We start from the raw sequence: 20,723 nt of genomic DNA, 5'->3' as shown, positions 1-20,723 counted from the left end.
ACGTTCCACTGAACTGACCCAGAGCAGATACTGAGGTTCCTCCCAAGCCATCTGTGAGTCCATGTTCTTACAGATTCATACACCATTTGAAATAACATCTTCTGATGCCACCTACATCCCCTGGGTTGTAGGTATCAATCATTGACATGGATGTTAGTGGTAGGAGGTATTATTTTTCTGACACTCATTTTCCCTTTTACTTGTACTGTCCCGATCCCCTCAGCCCCTTTCATTTGACATCAAACAGAATTTCTCCTTCTTCCCCAGATAACAAATTATGCAAATAATAAACCAAGCCGCCCTCAGTGGCTTTTGTTCTCTGCTGGCTTTTCCTGCTTTGGTTTTCCCTTTTGTATGGTGGTTCTTCTGCAGAGCGAATGCATGGTAGGAAGACCTTAGTGAAACAGCAGTAATAACACTGCTGTGCTCCGTAGCTGGTATTTATTCACTGCTTCTTCATAGCTTGATACCTACTGTAGTTTGCCTTGTTAACAAACTGTATCTTTGCTCTCTCTTACATTAACATCCTAAATATGGTGGGGTTTCTTTTGGAGTTTGAGCTTCCTTCATACAGCCTTTGCAGGAAAAAAACCCACTCTTCCCTTCCTGACAAGCAGTGGCTGTGGCTCTCATTTGGTACTGCTGCTGTTGCACAACTGGCTGATCAGACACCACTGAGCAGCGATGGTGCTGTGGTGTGCAGTGGAACACACGGACAGGTGCCAGCAGGGGAAGCAGGTGCCAGACTACATTAACTGAAGCTAATGAACCTGTTGATCAAAGCTTTCTTGCGAGCCTCTTTATGTACAGGCTTTGGAAATGGAAGGTGACTCAGCGTAACCTACGTCCCAATTCCTTGGTCACAATGATTTCCTTTCTTAAAATATGGAAGGGTTTGTCTTGCATTTTGTCAACTATGACCTCTTGCTCCTTTGAACCCTCTCAGTGCTGAGATATTTCCCCAAATTTGGAAGTTCGTTCCCAATCTCCCATTTACAGCACAACTGCAGCAGAGAACCAGATTTTCCTGTTACCGACGCTCCTGTCAGCACTTTGTGCAGCTACCAGCCCTTGCTGATCAAGCACTTGCACAGAATCCTACAGCAAGCTGCCAGGACCAGAATCTGGCAAGGACAGTGTTCATGACGTGCTGCAGCCCTCTGCTCTGCCCCCTCCCTCTGCAGCAAATAAAGGAGAATCAGAGGATTGTTCATCAACTACCCTCTTCCCACATACACACTGTATTTATTTACATCCTACTACCCGTGAACATTTCCAAAGTAAAGGTTATCTTGCTAACAGACCACAGCATAATCTTGTCTCCTCTCCCCCTGCCCCAGTCCTGTATGCCACTTATCCCCTAACGCAGCGTTAGCACAACCCTTTAAGGACCTGTTTAACGTCTTGCTCAGGGAGCGCAGGGATATGCTGTCTTTAGCCATCGTCCTGGAGAAAAGAAGTCAAGCAGTGGTGGGCTCCAGTCCTCTGCTGAGGCAGCAACACCACGGATGGGGGCTCTGACTCCTGCAGGAGGGTGATTGCAGCGGGCTTTTAATAGACCGTACATCCAAATATAGCTGACAGATGCACAGACACATGCTCCCAAATGTACCACACATCAAATTACACAACTGGACCTCTGCTTCTGACACACTGGTCTCATCTGCTTTCAGACATAAAGGGAATAATGAGAAGGGGAAATCTAGTCTGCCTGTTTGCTGCTCAGGTTTACTTATCTATATTGCCTTCAAGCTCATCTGGACCTGGGTCTCCTGCTTTTAAGGGCTGTACAGATCATTGCTGGGTTGTTCTTTTGATGAAAAGCCGGATTTGAATGAGAACAACTTGTACATGGCTGTAGGGAGCTGCTTCTGAGGGTGAATAGCCACTGAAATCACACCCATAAAGGGTGCAAATATTTGCAGGAGTTGGCTGTGCAAAATCCAAACAGCTCCACTGTTTTTAATGGAAAAAAGAAGCATAAAGGCAAGTAAGGTGCATTTGGCAACACCACAGCCAATGTAACAAGGCAGCACATCACACAAGGAGGTCTGCAGCCAGCAGAAGGCTCCGAGTCTTTGCCTGTGAAAACTTCAGGACAAGCTGAAGAAGAAGAAATGAAAGGTTTTTCTCTTCTTATTTATTTGTCCGTTCCATGGGAAGTCTGGTAGCAATCAAACATCGTTTCTAGCACCTTCAGCATCCTCCCACCATTCAACTTGCAAACTAAGAGATGTTTCTAACAAGCCGTAACCGCCAAGTTTGGCTTGCAGTGTTTTCAGCAGCTTTGGGAAGGCCATGGAAATACTGAGGTTAGGCAGAACAGTGCATTTGTCCCTTTGTATTTACCCCGATGGCCTATAAATACACTTCTTGACAAAATTTTGCACAGCACCTACGTTAGGCAAGATTAGAATGAATATAAACACATGGGAGCAGTGAGAGTGCATTTATTAAGACAAACAGAATAGCAATTTTTCTCTCTGAGAAAAACAACTAAATGCAGACGACAGCTGACCCAGCAGACAGATGCCAACATTTTCCCCATCTTCTTTACTTACTGCTGACAGTGGCTACTAATTCGATTGCTTGCTAGTCAGTTAAGGCTTCTGTAGTCTTATATGCAAAGTAATGAAAACCATATTTCCAAGAGATCCAGCTCAAGTTGGCTGCAGCACAATTTAATAGGGAAAGTAGAACAAAGCACTGAAGTTGTTTGAAGCAGAAGGAACTCAGTTACATCTCTGCTACTGGGCAGCATCCTCATTTAGCGTAGTGGATTTCCCTGTTAAATTCCTGCAGCTTCAGTTCATGACAGTTATGAACTAATGGCCAGCCTACAAGAACAGCTGCAGTGAGCACCAGCAGCTGCTGAAGGTGTAACACCAGGCCAATGTAACACCAGCTGTAACACCAGGCCAATGTAACACCAGCTGTAACACCAGGCCAATGGCATCGTGAGCATCTGTGCGAGAGCACAGCGAATCCCTGAACATTCCCGAGAACGCAGGAGGCCTCGTTGTTCATTTCACTGTCAACAGATTTAACTGGAGTCACATTTCGAATGCAGAGAAATGATTCTTCCCCAGTTTTCTGTTTCAGTGCTTAAGACTCTGGCAGCGGATAAACAGATATCGAGCTACTCTGATCAGCAACTAATACTCTCCTGGAGCCTTTGATCTCTGTGCACGTGATCCAGTTCACCTTTTCTCCATGCTCGATGGTTAGCTTTGGTAGAATTGCAGCACGTTCACTTGAAGCCACTTTGTTGAGCTTCCCATCTTTTCTGGCGGTGGCAGCTGCTTGGCCCTTCCTTTTATGGACTGACTTTGCTGGACTTTTCTGCTGCTTTCCAACGTCGCTGCCGACATCCCAGAGCAACACCTTCCCATCGTTTCCCCCAGTCAACAACCAGTACGACTCTGGCATGAAGAGGACCTGTGATACTCCCAAACTGTGACCTTTAAACTCCAGCTCACGTTCAAATTTGAGACCGGTGACTCGGAATATTCTCACTTTACCATCTTGAGCTCCGCAGCCAAAGACGTTGCCGCACGATGCGACAGACAGGGAATGTGCAAGTGGAGGGTTAAAGAGCTGGCCGGCTGACTGCAGACCGTCTTCCTCTGTTCCACACTCCTGCAGGTTTACGGTCCACAGGGGACGAGCCTTCTGCAGGTTCCACAGCATAACCTTGGAAAAGATCAAAGCAATCCGTCAGTTACCCATCTGACTTCAAAGAACACCAGCTGGAGCGTCTGGTTCTTAAGTAGAACTGGTTCCTTTTACTAACAAAAGTTAAAATAAAGCTTTTTGCTCGGGCAGAGCAGGACTACGGATGAGCAGAAGTGCAACAGACTTAAACTGCACCCTGAAAATAATTCTCTCAACTCTTTCACAGTACGAATAATGACACCTCTGAGATGGAGCTTCTCAAAGGACTTCATTTCAAATCCTGTCTCTGCCTTTACATCAATGGCAACAAAAGCCTGGCAAAGTCAGAACTGGGGAAAGAAGCCTCCACCAATGGACCTTAACCTGAATAAACTGACTGCTGGAATTTTGACAAACGGTGGCTTTAGAATAGAATATAATGGTTTTTAAGAAGACAGTGAAACTGTTTGATGCTGTCAGAGGAAAGTTCCCCTAACAACGCCCGAACCACGGAGACCTTTGTACAAGTGACGGTTTGCATCTCGGGCTAAAACAGGAACGTGGTCAGACCTCAACCACTAAAAGGGAAAGGAAGTGCTGGGTGTGCTCGGCCCGGAGCACAGGAGCTGAGCGGAGGCCTCGCGGCAGCTGCAGCTCCTGGCAGGGAGCAGATGGGCAGCGCTGAGCTCAGCTCTGTGTGACAGCGACAGGGCTGGAGGGAATGGAGCACAGCATGGAGCTGTGCTGGGAGGGGGCAGGGAGAGGTTGTGCCCCCACAGGGCACGGCACAGCTCCGTGGCGGCGGGCACGGCCGGGTTTGGGTGGCGCTGCATGGGGCTGGGGGTTGGTCTCTGTGATCCATGTGAGTCCCTTCCAACTTGGGATGCTCAGTGATTCTGTGGCATGCAAAGTATCAAGGTTCCCCTTGACAAGGCAGAGATGTGTAAAAGGCAAAGAACATTCAACAAGGAATTCCGCAGGGGGCAAACTCAGTAAGATCCTCAGAGCATCCAGCTAGTTCTGTCTCTGCTCTAAGCACTCTGGCTGCTATCTGCTCTGCCTCGGGCACTTTGTTTTCCTAAGGCAGCGCTCTGCCCGCAGCCACCTGCTCAGGGTAACTGCAGGTTCCACACGGTGGGACAGAACTGATGCGGGCACGGCTGCTCCGTGCCGCCCCTCCATTTCCCAGTGCCGACCACATCCACGCTGCAGCTATGAACGAAGCTCGGGGCACGACACCGCACTGCACTGCAGAGAGGCCCCGCGGCCCGGCTCCGGGCGGAGATGCGGCACCCCGGTGCGAGCTGCCCGCGGTACCAAGTCACCTGCATGTCCAGTCCGCACGAGACGAGGCTCCGCGGCCTCTGCGGCCGGAAGGCGACGGAGGAGCAGATGTTGGCGTGCCTCAGGTTGCGGACCACCTTCTTGCTCTCCAGATCCACCACCTTGACGGCCCCGGAGTCGTCCGCCGCGGCCAGGAGGGTCCCGTCGTCGCTGACGGCCAGGCAGTCGATCTCCTCCTCGTTAAAGCGGAGACGCTCCGCGGGCTCCCGCAGCGCCCGCACGTCCAGCAGCGCCACGGCCGCCCCGTGCGCGGCGTACAGGAGGTGCGGGCGGCGCGGGGAGAACGCCAGCGCCGTCACGTCGTCCTCGGCGGGGCTCATCCGCAGCAGCCCCGCGGGGACGCCGTCCCGCCCCCACAGCGCCAGCTCGCCGCGCTCGGCCCCCGAGGCCACGGGCCCGTCGCGGCCGGCGCCGAGGCACAGCACGGAGGCGGAGTGGCCGCCCTCCCACCTGACCGCCATGGCCGTCGGCGCGGGGCCGCTCCTCTCGGCGCGGACGCCCGACTCGGCGCATGCGCGGCGGGCGGCTCGGGGCGGGCGGTGATGGCGGCGCGCGCCCCCTCGCCTTGAGGCCTCGGCCGGGCGGGCGGAGCGCTGGGCCCGGGCCCGCCGCCGCCGCCCGCTGAAGGGAAGGCCGCTCGGGCAACCGCGGCCGCTTCCCGAGGCGCCTTCCTTCCCCCTCCCCCCCGCCCCCCCAGTCCCCTGCGCGGGGGGGGGGGCGATGGCGGCGGGGCCCGGCGGCGGGGCGGCGGGGGGAGCGGGGTGGCGGCTGCCGGGCCGGGTGCTGGAGCTGGTGTTCTCCTACCTGGAGCTGCGCGAGCTGCGGAGCTGCGCGCTGGTGTGCAAGCTGTGGCACCACGTCCTGCACGGCGACGAGAACAGCGAGGTGTGGCGCAGCCTGGCCGCGCGCTGCCTGGCCGAGGAGGCGCTGCGCACCGACATCCTCTGCAACGTGCCCACCTACAAGGGCAAGGTGAGCCCGCCGCGACACCCCCCCCCCCCCCCCGACCCCGCTCGGCGGTGACGCCCCCCGCGGCCTGACCCCCCTCTTGGCCGCCCGCCGTAGGTCCGTGCCTTCCACCACGCCTTCAGCACCAACGACTGCTCCCGGAACGTCTACATCAAGAAGAACGGCTTCACGCTGCACCGCAACCCCATCGCCCAGAGCACCGACGGCGCCAGGACCAAGATCGGCTTCAGCGAGGGCCGCCACGCCTGGGAGGTGTGGTGGGAAGGGCCGCTGGGCACCGTGGCCGTCATCGGCATCGCCACGAAGCGGGCGGCCATGCAGTGCCAGGGCTACGTGGCCCTGCTGGGCAGCGACGACCAGAGCTGGGGCTGGAACCTGGTGGACAATAACTTGCTGCACAACGGGGAGGTCAACGGCAGCTTCCCGCAGTGCAACAACGCGCCCAAGTACCAGGTGAGCGGGCGGCGGGCCTTCCCTGCGCTCCTCCGGTGCCGGCCGGCATCTCCTCGCAGTGGGGAGCAGCTTTATCTTAGCAGGTTTCACGGCCGTTCCGCACAACCCCTGTGCGGTTGGGTCGGAAGGCACAGTACAGCCCACCCGCTCCCACCCCCTGCCGTGGGCTGGCTGCCTCCAGGGTGCAGGAGGATGGGGCGCCCGCACTGTGCATGTTTCCTTTGTTTCTGCCTTCTTTCTCAAATACCGAGTGGCTGTTCATTGGAACACCGCATCCCCCTCTGGAACAAAAGCTGGCACCGCTCTCAGGAGCATTAATGGGCCCGGCAGTGCCTGTTGTCAGTGGGTGTTTCACCCCTGTGCTGTACGCACTGTGGTTGGAGGCCATGCTGACGTAGGGCCTTCCTGTGCCAGGCTCTCTGGGCTCCTTCCCACAGGTGACATCCTTTGGCTGGGCCCTGCCGTGTGGGTGATTTGGGGTTATCAAAGCACAGGTGCTGCTCCGCTGTTCTGTCTCGCTGCGAGTGTTTATCTTTGTTCTCCTGGCCGCCTTTTGACTGATGGTTTTCCTCACGTTGCATCTTCAGCTGTGCTGCAGCACAATCCCCATCTCACGGCGTCGCGGTTTGGGATGAATAATGCCTTGTGCTTCAGCTGCTCGTGAAGATCTTGGCGTTAACTCAAGGCTGATATTTCTACATCCCATATAAAAGCTCACTGCCGAGCACTCGGCTCAGTCTGGAAATGATAACCTGCCATTTTTGCAATTCAGAAGTCAAAGTGGATCAAAGAGAATTGGCTCTTTCCAGCCCTGCCCATTGGCAGCCCCTTCCTGCTGCCCCTGTCTGGGCCTTTCTGTGCAGCAGGATGAAGGGAGGTTTTAAAGGCAGGAGAGCTCCCATGGGGACTGCAGGCTGAGCCGTGCTTGCAGTCAGTGCTTCCTTCTTAAGAATTGGTGAGGGCTTGAATCAGCAATCCTTCAATGCATTTTGGGTGTGCTAAGACGTAGAATCACAGAGCTGTACACATACGGTCACCTGCTCATAGGAAACACAATGAAGGGAAACACTTCAGCACTTGTTAGCATTGGTTAGAAGCAAAATATGTTGGCTGGAAGGAATCCTGGCGCTGCGGTTGTCTGGTGGAGGACCAGAAGTTTGTGCTATCTCATGCTGCATTTGCTGCTGGTGCCTCTCGCTTCTGTTGATATTTGAAAGCAGCAAGCACAGGATAAACGTGGGGAGCATCCCATACACCCTGCCCCAAACCTGCTGCATTTGGTGTTGGTTTTACCCGCACGTGTGTGTCTGTACTGTATGTTTTGTGCACCCATCTTGCCAAAGCTTTGCTCTGAATTCTTTCTACACCTTGCTAAGGGAGCACCCCCATCAGTGACAGAGCTTGTGCCATCAGAAGTGTGTGCTGGGAATATTCCACACCTGGCTTTTCCCTTTCTAAAACAACTCGTCTAACGTTGCTCTTTGTAGGCTCTATTGGTCACTGCTGGCAACAGAGCCCCGCTAACTTGGGCCTATTGGAAATGTTCAGGCTGCTGCTGTGTTCTGGAGCTGAGCTCTTGCTTGTGCTGCTGCTGCAAGATCCACTTTGAAGGGCTGTGTTTGGTGCTGGGAGGGTGCTTAGGCCTGGGCTGCCCGCAGGAGCAGGCAGCAGATGTACTGGGTCCGTACGAGAGGAACGGAGACATCTCTGTTGTGAAAGCACCGAGGAAAGCCTCGCTTTAATCTGATCTGCTGTGTTATCCACGGATTTTGCTTTGTTTTTGGGTTGTTTTTTGTTGGTGGTGTTTCCATCTGAATATATTGACTCTTTCTCCCTTCTTTGTTTCTTCTGCCTCCTCTTCCCATCTCTGTTTCCAGATAGGTGAAAGGATTCGAGTTATCCTGGACATGGAAGACAAAACGTTAGCGTTTGAGAGGGGCTATGAGTTCTTGGGAGTTGCCTTCAGAGGACTGCCCAAAGTTTGCCTGTATCCGGCAGTGTCCGCCGTGTACGGTAACACAGAAGTGACTTTGGTCTACCTGGGAAAACCTTTGGATGGATGACGGATGGTTCCGTTGGGACGTGACGACGCGGATGAGCGGGAGGAGAAACCTGCATGTTGGTTAGAGGGAAAGGTGTATTAGAGAACAAAACTAAGTGTGGGTTTGTGTCTAAGAACCATCGAGGAAAGCAGGCAGCATTCTGACACGGAGGAGCAGCCATACTTCAGGAATTAGCGCATTTCCTCTTTCTACCAGGCCAGAACAAAAAATCCTCAGGGTCGCAGTTGGTTGAGTGGGATGCTGACGCATGCATGTTGCAACAGATTTTCATTGCTAGGATGGCAGCGCCTGACCTCACGTATTTAAAGGAAGGAGTTGATATAAAAACTGCTTGAGGAAATTAAACCCGAGGTTTGTAAGTAGTGTGTTTTGTGAAAGACTCCCGTTTTAAAACTGCTTGTTCCTCCCCTCCCCTCCTCGGGGCCGACGTAGGTACCGGGGAGAGCCGAGCCTGGTTGGGTTTTAGTTACACTTTTTAACATACCAAGAAGAGCGGCCTGACCGGGCTGCCCTCCTCTGGTATAACGATATCAAATGTGTGCAGCTATTTTTAAGTGTATTTTAAGAATTGTATATATGGAACGCGTCGAAAAGAACAGTTACATCAAAAGGAAGGGTTTGCTTTATTCTAACTGGGCTGTGATTTCTTGAAGGGGCTTCAACTCCGAATAACGTTCATGTAAGCGTACTTCTGTTGTGTTGTAGAGCGTTTGGAAGTGCCCTTGTGGAGCACGGTGCTGCGTGGATTCGTTTGCTGTGTAGTCTTTGCATTGCTTTTTTACACAGCAAATAACCAAGTTCTGCACCGGAACAAAGTATGTGCATTATTGCCATTTAAAAGGATTGAAAGCATTTCTTTGTTTGACGTGTTGCTCAGTGCTTCCAGGCGGTCTGGGTATGGAGCTCGGTTTCTCTTGGCTGTGTTAAAGAGACAAAGGATACGGTGAGAGATGATGTACTGATACACTGATCAGTACTGACACTGATACTGAGAGATAATGGTACTGGGAGCAACCGGCTGATGAAGTGGAACCAGCACCAAGTGAGTACCTTGATGGCAAACCAGTTTGGATTGGTTTGATTGAACTGCAGGGCTCGTGTGCGCCTGGCACAATGCATGGCGTGAGGAGGGGAGTGTGGGGAAACAAAATCCTGTCCTGTTTCACAGCGTTGAGGTCTTTGCTGAGGTGTGGGTGTGTTCTCTGTAAGACGTGGCTGCTGTGCTGGGTCGGGAATCCAATTAGATGTAAGTAAACCCTGGGAACTTGGGAGGAGTTTGGTTCACAAACGAAGATTGATTTCCATCCTTCAGACTGCGTCTTACCCTATAAATTATTTCCCTCTCAATTAGGTGTGGTGAAAGCTGAACATTCCTTAAGGGTGGGTTTGGGGGGGGGAGCTCACGTAAAACTATAACTTATTCCTGGAGACCAATGCTGGCTGTACAAAGTATTACAATAAACTCTGCTATAATTCAGAAGGACTCATCTGTGTGTTGTTGCAACCAGAAGGAAGAAACAGAGCAGCGGTTTGGTGTGGCAGAGCAAAACTTCTTATCGTGAGGAGGATGGTGGTGCTGGGGCTGCCTGATTTGCTGTGTGACTGTTCAGGAAGGGAGGACCTGGGGGGTGGTGACGGGGAGCTCCATCGCTGTGCTGGTTCAAATTACACCCTTTTACAGCTGGAGGTCTTCTAGCTTGAACTGCTGGGCAGCAGAGGGGGTGCTGTGCTCAGTGCTGCAGCTGGTGCCTTGGAAGGTGCTTGTTGACTTGTTCACCATCCTTGAAAATTACACAGAGGAGGTAGCAGACCCAGGGATAAGCAATGAGCTCTGGGCACGGGAGGGGACAAGGCAGTGAGGTCTGGCAGGACCTTATCTTGCAGGAGCACAGGGAACGTGGGAGGCAGCTCTCCTCTCCCCTGCACACTGCACCCAGTGCTCTCCTCCCTGCAGCTTTCCTAAGCCTGTCCCCATTCTAGGACTCTTGGTGTGATGAGGATCCAGCAGGCGTAAGATTGAATATGTGTAGTCAGACCCAATGCTGAGGTATTCCTGCTTACCTTTTTTCCTTCTTCCTGTGCAGCTTTCTCAGCCTTAGCTGTAAGGATCGCTGACCCTAAAGCAGGCAGTGCCTCCTGGGATCCGTGTGGTGCTCACACAGATGCTGTGTTGGGTTCTGCTTCGGGCTGTGCTGTTTTGTTCTGGGTAAGTTCTTGGAATGGGCACCCAGTGCATTTCTGCTGCTGCTCTGAGCAGAGTGGTTTCTGTGTGCTGGTTATGGTGGTCTTGCTTTTCATTCCCACCTCCGTACAGAGCAACATGCTCTGCTGTGTGACATGATTTAAATGCACACGGAGCCTGTGTACTTGCTAGGGGACGATGGAAGAGCAATCAAGCCATGCAAATACCCCTTTTCTGCTCTCAGTTCCAATGGCAAGCTTCCTGCCTTTTCCAGGCTCAGCAAAGAGGAATTCCATCTTGCGAGAGGCCTGCAGACCATGCTCTGTAGACATGAACTTCACTCTTGTGATACCAAGTTCTTGCTTTGCCAGAGCGGATCGGTGGCAAATGTAATGTCTGGGCTCCGTGCAGTCTGCGTGTAGCTCACACAAGGAGCGTGTTTTCAGGAGATGGGAGGCAGCAAGCAGAGCTCAGATGTGCTCAGATGTGCATTGTAACTCACAGAGCTTTCCAAGTGATCCATTCCCAAATGCACGGGTATGGCTGAGGTCCAAGCAGAAGAAGTAACTGAAGCTGTGTCAACAGGCTGGGGCAGGATCTCCAACCCAACCGCATATGGCAGATCATGTACAAACTACTACAAGGGGATTGAAACGCTGTGCAAGTCAGAGCAGCTGTGATCAATAACCAGAGGAGGCTGCGTTGTGGCCGGGAGCTCTGCAGCACCTTGCAGAATCACTGAGAATTTGCTTTGAAGTGCTGAGCTTTTGGCCAGTGCCTCCATGAGGGCGTTCAGAAGAGAAGAGCTCTGATGTTGGTTAGCTGAAAATGTGCTGGAAAAAAGAGGTTCTGTGAGTTACTTTGGAGTCAATTGAACAACGGTCTGGAGTATTTTCCCTTCCCCAGTGTGTGACCTGACTGCTTTGGTCAAGAGAAGCATCAGCTGCCCATAGCTGATCAGTCAGCTTACATCCATCAGTCGTGCATAGGCTTCCCTCGTCCTTTAGGCTATCTGCTATTCCTTCATCAGTGGGGAAACAACAACTAGCTCTGATGGGGAGATTTCTCTTACAGCCTATTTTTCCTGCTTCAAATGCAGCGGTGCGTGCTTTTCTGGGAGTCCTGTAGGAGCCTGCAAATGCCTTTTGGTGCTGTAACTTTTGGCCTCGTTTCAGGTGACTAAAGGGGAGCAGATGGCTGTGATCTGGTGGGCTGCGTCCATGTGTCCGTGCACAGGCTGGGCTCCTGTTGCTGCGGATGTAGCCGTGTTCTTCTGCCTCCGAGTCCCGCAGCCAACTGGAACACGTTAGCTTTTCTCTCCCTGTACTGCTGAGCTGCACTTCTGAATTTCCTTGTAACGCGGATGTGTTTCCCAGATGGCTCCCTCTATTTTTTGCTCCTCCACTGTCACAGCGATGGTGACAGCAGCCATGAATTAAAATAACATTCGTCCTGGGAAGAGCTGGGTTGTACCTGGAGAAAAGAGCAGCTGGGTGAGAGGCAGCCAGCCCTCAGCACCTCCTGAGCCCTCACGTTTCCACACTGATGTCTCAGTTTGGGCCAAGTCCTGCTGATCTGACCGCCTCCAAGTCCCGTGTTCCCCTATTCCACAAGGCTGCCATGTTCTAAACAGCCCTGCACATGGTCTGGGCATGGTGGGAACTCAGGGCGAATTCTCACAGCTCCCAGCAGAGGGCGAACAGAGCTGCGGGGGCACCTACTGGGACGGCTGACTGTGTAACGTTAATGCTGCATGCAGAACCTCTGCTGGTAGTCGGTATCCCCTCCTCCTTTTGTTTTGTATCGCTTCTGGTTAGGGTGAAGGTTATGGGGTGAGCTGGGAGCCCGAGGTCGCCTGCAGAGGTAGGGGAGGTTTGGGTGCTGCTGCACAGTGCGGGCATTCCTCCAGTCAGGCCCATACTGCTCTGCTTTGTCCCACACTGCTGTACATCCCTACAGGTGTCTGTCACCGGTCACCCAAAGCAAAGCCATCAATGGAATGTGTTCTATCCAACAGCAGCTGCTGAAAGAGGATTTCCAAATAGGGCTCGCTGTATGTTGTTACCAGCGTTGCTTGTTCTTCTGCAGTTTTGGAAGCCACAAGAACAAGGTGCCTTTCCTGCCATGCCGGTGCTTGCAGATCTGTTGCAAGCGAGCTGGCTTTGTTTTATGTTTGCTTGATTTATTTTGACTTTGAATCCAGCCTGTTCTCCTATTGTGAAAGGCTCTTTGGTTCTGCTTTTACCTGCAGGCAGTGTTTGATTGGAGGAAGGTCCCGAGGTGTAACTCTGTCTGCTCTTGTCTTTTGTGTGATGCTCCTGATCTTCCTGCCAGCTCCCGGCTTCCACAGCTCAGCTTCACCTCGCTTCATCCTGACTGCAGCACTGATGGTGTGTAAGGACCGGCTGCGATGGGACCTCCATGTGCCTGCAGCATTTTGCTGCTCCGTACCTGTGCTGTGTCCCCAGGTGCTTCGCTGTGTGTTTGGCAAAGTGATCTGTTATTTTCTTAATCCTTCCTTGAACTTATGATTTCAGGTCGTGAACCTGTTTCACTGGAGTCTTCACATCCTTAGAGGCGTGTGTTAAAGCTGGAGGCAGATGTGGAAACTTCAGTATCATTCCCTTGCACACAGTCACATTCAGTTAAGGACCTGCAGCAAGGCACGCTGCCAGCCCCAGCACCTGCTATGTCTGTTTGGATCAGCCCATCGGCTCCAGTTTGCAGCTGGTGAGCTGAGAATGGAGGCAAGATAAAGGCTGAGTGGTTTTCTCTGCATCCCATGTGAGATGGGCACCTCAGCCCTTATGGAGGGTCTGCAGAGTAAACAGAGAGATTCATAACTGGGAAATGGACCAACTCACGGTGGAGCATAGGAAAGCAGGGTCTGCTGCGTTCATTGATGCCTCTCCCTGAGCTTCTCCCCCCTTGTGTTCCTGTGCTGAGTCTCTGTGCCTGGAGGAGGAGACAATCTCAAACTGAGACCTGAAAGCCCACCTTGAGCCTTTCCCATCTGTGGCTGCAGGGATGAACCCTGAGGTACGACGGTGTCACTTCAGGTTGGACTTTGTTAAAAGAGCACAGGAGCTCCGACCTGGCAGCTTGCTCTGTTTTCTTACACAAGGAATGTGCCCCAAGGACAAGAGGGTGCTGCAGCCCTGCCACCCCACAGGCTTTGTCCTAAAAGGGCCCTTGGCTCTGTGACCAGCAGGGAGGGGAAATGCTCAGACAAGAGCTGAGATAATTTCACTTCCCTTTGCTTTAATGACACCATTTCTCACTTCTCTTCAGCGGAACAGCAGCTGGAAAGGACTGTGGAGGGGAGCTGGGGTCGTGCCAGTGTGTGCTGCTGGGTGATGTCATGGGGTGCCTCATCGGTACCTCCTCCTTTGGGTCAATTCAGAGCTTCTGGTCATGACAGGTTTATACCAGAACCGTGGGTAAACGTGCTGGGGGAGCGTCACAGAGAGCAGATACAGAGCTGAGATCGGTGTGTCCACATCATGCAGCCCTATGAGGAAGCGTGGGCAACGTGCAAGCAAAGAGCAAACCGTGGGTGTAAGCAGCTCGCTCACAAGGCCTGCAGCTCCTGCAGAGGTCAGGGAGGAAGGGTCAGCAGTTCTGCCTTCTCACTGCTCCTACAGGTGCGTCGCGAGCAGTTCTGCACAGCATCCACACCTCCAGCACTCGGGTTTGCAGTGCTGAGCCCTCGTGCTGACCACTGAGGGAGCATGGGGGAAACGAGGTGGCTTCTGTGGCTCCCTGCTCCCTGTCCCGCTTCCTCCTTGCTTACGTTGATGGAGGTGGGAGGCGGAAGGGCGCAGACCGCAGTGCTGGAGCTGCTCCAGAGATGGGTGTGGGAGCCTGGGAAGTGGATGTGGCCAGGCTGCTGACCAGCACCCCTCTTCCCTTCCTGCCCCCACGCTCCCAGAAATGGCCTTTTGCTTTCTGCTCAGACCTATTTCTGCCTTCCCTCTGGGCCCTGGGTTAAATGAGGGATCCTCTTTCACAGTCACTCTGGATTGGAGGCCACGTCCTCAGCCAAACTGCCTTTGTTTCCCAACCTGAAGGTGTTGTGCTCGCAGCTGCTCACGCTGGCGGCTCACCTGGTTCCCTTTGAGCTGCCGTTTGCTCTGCTGGGCTATTTCCTTCCACCTCCCCGAGGTGGCTGCAGCTGTTGGTGTGAGACTCAATGAAGGCAAATGAGCCAGCAAGGTCCATCCTCCACTCAGAGCAGTCCACCCTGCAACGCAATACTCAGCATTATATGCTTCCCCAGATCCCCTCTTTCCAATGATGGTGCGTATCAAGGACGCTGTGGGACCTCCCAGCCCTGGGGTCACCCCCTGCCTGCCAGCTCCTGCCCTTCTGCAGCTCAGTCGGTGTCCTTGTGTTGGGGTGCAGGAGGGGTGTGCAGCTGCTGGTGACCTTGAGTAACACCCTGGGAATTTTGCCCCGCTGCGGAGTTTCTGCCATCTGCTCTGGTTCGCTTGAACGCCGAGTGCTTCTCTCTTTTCCTTCTTGATTTTTAGACTTCAAACTTCCTTGAAAATGCAGGAAATGAAACCGCGGGGCCTTTTTTTGTGAGCGCTGTGGGAGCTCTGAGCCTCTGAGCAGAGAAGAAATGAAATTCAGGGTAAAAAGCAAAAAAGTAAAAACCTCGCAGGCCGTGTAGACCGGCTGCAGGAGCGGGGGGGGCTGCTGTGAGCAGATGGACACTGGGTTGGGGGCACTCAGACAGCAGGTGGGCAAGAAGGCCAAGGGCATTCTGGCTTGTATCAGAAACAGTGATGCCAGCAGGAGCAGGGCAGTGATTGTCCCCCTGTACTGGGCACTGGTGAGGCTGCACCTTGAGTACTGTGTCCAGTTTTGGGCCCCTCACTGCAAGAAGGACATTGAGGCCCTGGAAGGTGTTCAAAGAAGGGCAACAAAGCTGGTGAGGGGTGTGGAGCACAGGGCTGATGAGGAGAGGCTGAAGGAGCTGGGAATGTTCAGCCTGGAGAAGAGGAGGCTCAGGGGAGACCTCATTGCTGACTATAACTTCCTGAAGGGAGGTTGTTTGAGCTGGTGGTCGACCTCTTCTCTCGTGTAACTGGAGATAGGACCAGAGGGAATGGCTCCAAGCTGTGCCAGGGGAGGTTCAGGCAGGACGTTAGGAAATACTGCTCTGGAAGAGTGGTCAGGCAGTGCAATGGGCTGCCCAGGGAGGTGGTGGAGTCACCAACCCTGGGGGTGTTCAAGGAACATTTGGACACTGTGCTGAGGGATGTGGTTTAGTGAGAACTATTGGTGATGGGTGGATGGTTGGACAGGATGATCTCGTAGGTCTTTTCCAACCTTAGTGATTCTGGGCACAGCGTCAGCCTGGGCCTGGGATGATGCTGAGAAAGACATCGGTCCCTTTCTTCTTCTTCCCCTACAGGAAACGCGTTGAGGTTGAACCCAACCACCACAAGCAGCCTCAGGCTGGTCCCGCTGCACCCTGGGGCCCTGCCCACAGCCCCCACCCCGCGGTTCCTCCTTGCAGCCTGTGGGTGCACGACCTGGGGTGTGAACGCCTCGCCGCGCTCTCTGCCTCCATGTGACTGCAGTTTCCGTTCGCTTCTTCCGCAAAGCCCAAAGCCCATCTCAGCGCTCGGCAGAAAGAGGGTGGGAGAACACCTCGGCCGTTGGCATCCGGCCCCACAGAACCCCCCATCCCCCCCCAGCACAGTGCAGGGGCTGCAGGATGAGCTGCTGCAGGCCCCACGCGCTGCCACGGGTGGTGAGTACCTGCCCCCCAAAAACGTGGGAGGATGGAGAGGGGAGGCCAAAGCTGGACAGCAACGAGGCGGCGGTGGGGGAAAAGAAAAGGGGTTTGGGTGCTGCTGCCAAGCTGGAGCCAAAACCTTCGTGTTTCTAGGGAGCTGTGCTACGGTGGGGGCACCACAAGGGCCTGGCATGGAGACTGAAGGCTCAGAGGGATGCTAGCTTTCACCTAGAGAAAGGGGTCTTCCTCCGGTCCCCCCTGGATTCGGTATCAGCTTCCTTCTTTTGGCTGTCCCAAGGACAGACGTGACCCAGGAGGTGTCCCCAGTTTACCCCCAGCCGTGAGGCTCTGGCTCCCCAGGCTGCCAAAAATAACCTCTGATCGCTTCTTCAAGCACCAGCTCTGAGAAGTCAAAGCCCTCGCTGCTCATTTGCCTGAGCTTCAGCTTTCTCCCCAGATGCAAATACTGGCAGCTCCTGACCCACAAAATAAGCAACAGGGGGCCCTTGTGCTTCCCCAGATAGTGCTGGGGTTGGAGTGTTGGCACTGGGGAGGAGGCTGCAAGCTCCAGGAAGGCTGGCTGTGCTTGGGTGATGTCTGTCCTGTAGAGCAGTGTTGTGTGTGCTGCTCTGCCCCTTGCTTTCTCCTGTCCCATGGGGATCCCTGTGCTGTGGCTGTTAGCTGGGCAGCTTGTGGTGGCTGAGTGCTGCGGGCAGGAAGGTGTGCAAGAGTGACCACTGCTGCCCTGTGTTCCCTGGGGATGCTGTTGAGCTGACTGTGCTGCAGCTCCTGACCTCTCTGTCCCCACAGGATTGCTGCTGCTGAGATGGAGGCCCTGCTGCCTGTTTTCTCCCTGCTCCTGGTCCTTCTGGCAGTAGGATGGGGAGATGGGGCGGGCGCAGCGTGGGCAGTGTCTCCTGGTGGTTGCGAGCACGTAAGTCCTCTCTCTTGCAAATCCTTGCCCTTCCAACCCCTTGATTCTCCCCTACAAGCCCCAGGCACCTCAGCTTCTCCAGGCTTTCCCCTCCCAGCTGCTGGCCTAGCACTGGAGCTAAGGTTTGGAGTGGGACAGTGAGGCTTTACCTGAGGAATCACCTCTGTCTCACTTTTATCCCCAGGCTTATCTTCTCCCCCATCTCATGCCTTGCAGTGAGGTGTTGCATGTCCCCTTCTTGCTGTAGGTGCAGAGCACTGCAGACTGCAGGAGGAAATGGTTGAGCTCTGTCCCTGGGAATCTGCAAGGTGACATTGAAGTGCTGTTGCTGGATGACAACACTATCCGGGTCCTGGGCTGTGCCTCTCTGCTCTCATACCACCAGCTGAAGCATCTCAGCCTGACCAAAAACCGGATGGAGCTCATCAAACCTGGTGCCTTCCTAGGCAGCCAGGGCCTCCACGCTCTGTCCTTGGCAGACAACCTCCTCTTCACCAACTACTCACTGACAGCAGCTGCTCTTTCTGCTTTGCCAGCCTTAAGGACGCTCGATCTAGCTGGAAACCAGCTCACTGAGGACATGGCGTCTGTTTTGCTCAGCAACCTGTCTTCCTTGGAGTCCTTGTCCATGGCTAGGAATGTCATCATGAGACTGGACTCTTCCGTCTTCACCAACCTGACGCAGCTCTTGGAGCTGAACCTGGAGAGGAACTACATCTTTGAGATTGACCAAGCTTTTGAAGGGCTGCAGAGGCTGCAGAGGCTCAACATAGCTTACAACTACATGACGTGCATTGTGGACTTCAACCTGACCCAGCTCCGGGTGCTCAATGTCAGCTACAATATCATCGAGTGGTTTCTGGCCCTGGAAAGCGATGACCTCTTTGAGCTGGAGGTGCTGGACCTGTCCCACAACCAGCTCCTTTTCTTCCCCGTGCTGCCCCGGCAGAGCAAGCTGCACTCTTTGCTGCTGAAGGACAACGAGATGAGCTTTTACCAGCTGCTCCCCAACGGCACGTCCCTGGAGAACGTCACCGTGCAGTTCCTGCTCATCGATGGCAACTCCACCAACGTCACGACGGTCAGGCTGTGGGACGAGGTCTGCTACAGCAACCTCTCCTCCCTGCGCCTCCTGGACATGAGTCAGAACCAGTTCTGGTACCTGCCGGAGGGTTTTCTGGCTAAGATGCCCTCTCTGACCCACCTGAAGCTCAACCAGAACTGCCTGGAGACCTTCCACCTGTCGCAGCGGGACCCCTTGGCCATGCTGACGGAGCTGGACCTCAGCCAGAACCTGCTGACGGAGCTGTGGGAGGACGCGGGCGCCGGGCCTGCCCTGCCCAGCCTGCAGCTCTTCAACCTCAGCACCAACATGCTGCGGGCGCTTCCTGCCGGCATCTTCACTCACACCAAGCAGATCACTACAGTTGACCTCAGCTACAACCGCCTCGACCTGTGTCCCCAGACGGTCGTTTTGGGCCGGAGTGCCCGCTGTGTGGACATCAGGGGCCTCGCCACCCTGACCCGCCTCTCCTTGGCCGGCTGTGGTCTGCGGGACCTGGGCGGACGCCCCTTCCGAGGGACGGCCCTGACTCACCTGGACCTCTCCGACAACCGGCAGGCGCTGTCGGGGGACCTGGGGTGGCTGCGGGACCTGGCTGCGACGCTGCAGGTGCTGTCCCTCCGCAACACCAACCTCTCCTCCACCTCGGTGGACTTCTCTGCCTTCCAGAGCCTGGTGGGCCTGGACCTGTCGGGGAACACCCTGACCGCCCTCCCCGCCTCACTGGGCGCGCTGAAGCTGCTCAACCTCGACCTGCGGGACAACTGCCTGACGGCTCTGCCCGCGGACGTGGCGTGGAGGCCGCTGGGGAGGAGCCTGCAGGAGCTCTACCTCAGCCGTAACCCCTACAACTGCTGCACACTGGGCTGGTGGCAGGCCCTGCATCGCGTGGAGCAGCTGCGTGTCCCCGACGAGCGCGAGGTGACCTGCAACTACGACTCACAGCGGCTGAACGCTTGGGTGCTGCCCGAGCCCGTCCTGCGGGACTGCCGCTGGAGGACGGCCGACATGGCCCTGCTCTACCTGGTGCTCGCACTGCCCACCTGCCTGACGCTGCTGGTGGCCTTCACTGTGCTCTTCCTCGTGCTGAAGCCAAAGCTGCTGAAAATGGTGAAGAGGAGGTATGGGGTGTCCAGCCCGTACTGATGGCTGAGGAGGAGGAAGGGCCCTCTTGGGAGTGGAGGTGAGCGTGCAGGTGGGGGGATTGAGAACTTGCATCCACCTGGTGGCACAGAGCTGGTGTTTTGGGCTGCCTGGGTGCTTGCTTTTATTTATTCACACTGCTGTGGTCACCCTCCATATGTGACCACAGGGACATGCCCAGAGGCCAACACGAAACCGATGCAGGTGTGAACCTCCATGGTGAACGTTTCACATCTGCGTGTTTTGGAGGGTGAGAGCTGCAATCCACACGTGGAAAGGTAAAGTGGAAGAGTGGCAGATCTATTTCTCTCTGGATCTATCAGTGAAGCTTCAGCCTTAGGGTAAACCACTAAAGAACAGAAGGACTGGGACGCTGACCATTCCCCAGCAGCACGGTCCCCGTCCCACACTGCACTGGTGGTGGCACCACTGCTGGCAGTGCCCGCTGTGCCAGTGAGACAGAACCTCAGACCTCAGTGATGTACAATAATGGCCGAAAGAATAAATTATATTTCTGGTAATGTTGTTTCATCTGTTTCTCTCTCCTGGTTGCTGCATGCTTTGTGGGCAATGCGGTGAGCTCCGAGCGTGGCACTGCAGGAGGGGATGCTGCAGAAACAAAGCCAGGCACAGCTATGGAAAGAATTGGAGAAGGTCATCACATCCACCCTTGCACGTGGCCATTTTTTGGCCCTATTTCAGATAGAAATAGCCAAAAGCTATCTACTATCTACCCAGGTGCCCGCTGGGGGATCCTTCAGCCTATTTCAGCTACTCTTCTGCCTGTGAGCAGCTCATGCAAGGGACAGTGGAGACCCACATGACAGCCCTGGGATGTCCTCTGGTTCCAGGCACTACAACCACATTTTGGTGCCTCTCTGCCAGCTCTGGCCTTGTTATGTGGATGCAGATGTGTGCTGTCCTCACCTGTATTCTTGCAGGCAGGCGAGGCTGTCATGGTTTGGATAGTGGGCAAGCAGGACATAAAACAGTGGGATGAGTAGGCACAGAGGGTAGCTGAGATTTGGCAATACTGACACAAAAAGCCACAGCAAAATCTGGTTTTAACAAATCAGCATCCTCGGGACGTGGGAGAAGCCTGCATTGCTCTAGATACAAAACACGGAGGGTTGAGAACATGGGCTTTGCAGCCTTAATAAATGAGTATG

At 54.3% G+C, this 20,723-nt stretch overlaps 3 protein-coding genes across 3 annotated transcripts; 2 read left to right on the top strand and 1 right to left on the bottom strand.

The window, feature by feature from the left end:
- Positions 1 to 2,435: 2,435 nt before the first annotated feature.
- Positions 2,436 to 5,544, bottom strand: WDR53 (WD repeat domain 53). Its single transcript, XM_072344554.1, has 2 exons — positions 4,980 to 5,544; positions 2,436 to 3,693 (listed from the first exon to the last, which is right to left on the bottom strand). Exons 1-2 carry the CDS (start codon positions 5,457 to 5,459, stop codon positions 3,106 to 3,108), a joined length of 1,068 nt encoding a protein of 355 aa, XP_072200655.1. The 5' UTR covers positions 5,460 to 5,544; the 3' UTR covers positions 2,436 to 3,105.
- A 24-nt stretch (positions 5,545 to 5,568) lies between these two features.
- FBXO45 (F-box protein 45) lies at positions 5,569 to 9,961 on the top strand. Its single transcript, XM_072344555.1, has 3 exons — positions 5,569 to 5,970; positions 6,064 to 6,420; positions 8,298 to 9,961. Exons 1-3 carry the CDS (start codon positions 5,719 to 5,721, stop codon positions 8,481 to 8,483), a joined length of 795 nt encoding a protein of 264 aa, XP_072200656.1. The 5' UTR covers positions 5,569 to 5,718; the 3' UTR covers positions 8,484 to 9,961.
- A 6,229-nt stretch (positions 9,962 to 16,190) lies between these two features.
- NRROS (negative regulator of reactive oxygen species) lies at positions 16,191 to 20,032 on the top strand. The gene is made up of 3 exons (XM_072344632.1): positions 16,191 to 16,429; positions 17,225 to 17,348; positions 17,596 to 20,032. The coding sequence occupies exons 2-3, from the start codon at positions 17,241 to 17,243 to the stop codon at positions 19,555 to 19,557; spliced, it is 2,070 nt and encodes a 689-aa protein (XP_072200733.1). The 5' UTR covers positions 16,191 to 16,429; positions 17,225 to 17,240; the 3' UTR covers positions 19,558 to 20,032.
- The last annotated feature ends 691 nt before the right edge of the window (positions 20,033 to 20,723 follow it).

Source organism: Excalfactoria chinensis, chromosome 9, assembly GCF_039878825.1.
Source record: "Excalfactoria chinensis isolate bCotChi1 chromosome 9, bCotChi1.hap2, whole genome shotgun sequence".
In the NCBI taxonomy this organism is placed as follows: Eukaryota; Metazoa; Chordata; class Aves; order Galliformes; family Phasianidae; genus Excalfactoria; species Excalfactoria chinensis.
The sequence above is the reverse complement of the archived record's forward strand: the minus strand, read 5'-3'. Positions and strand labels throughout refer to the sequence as shown.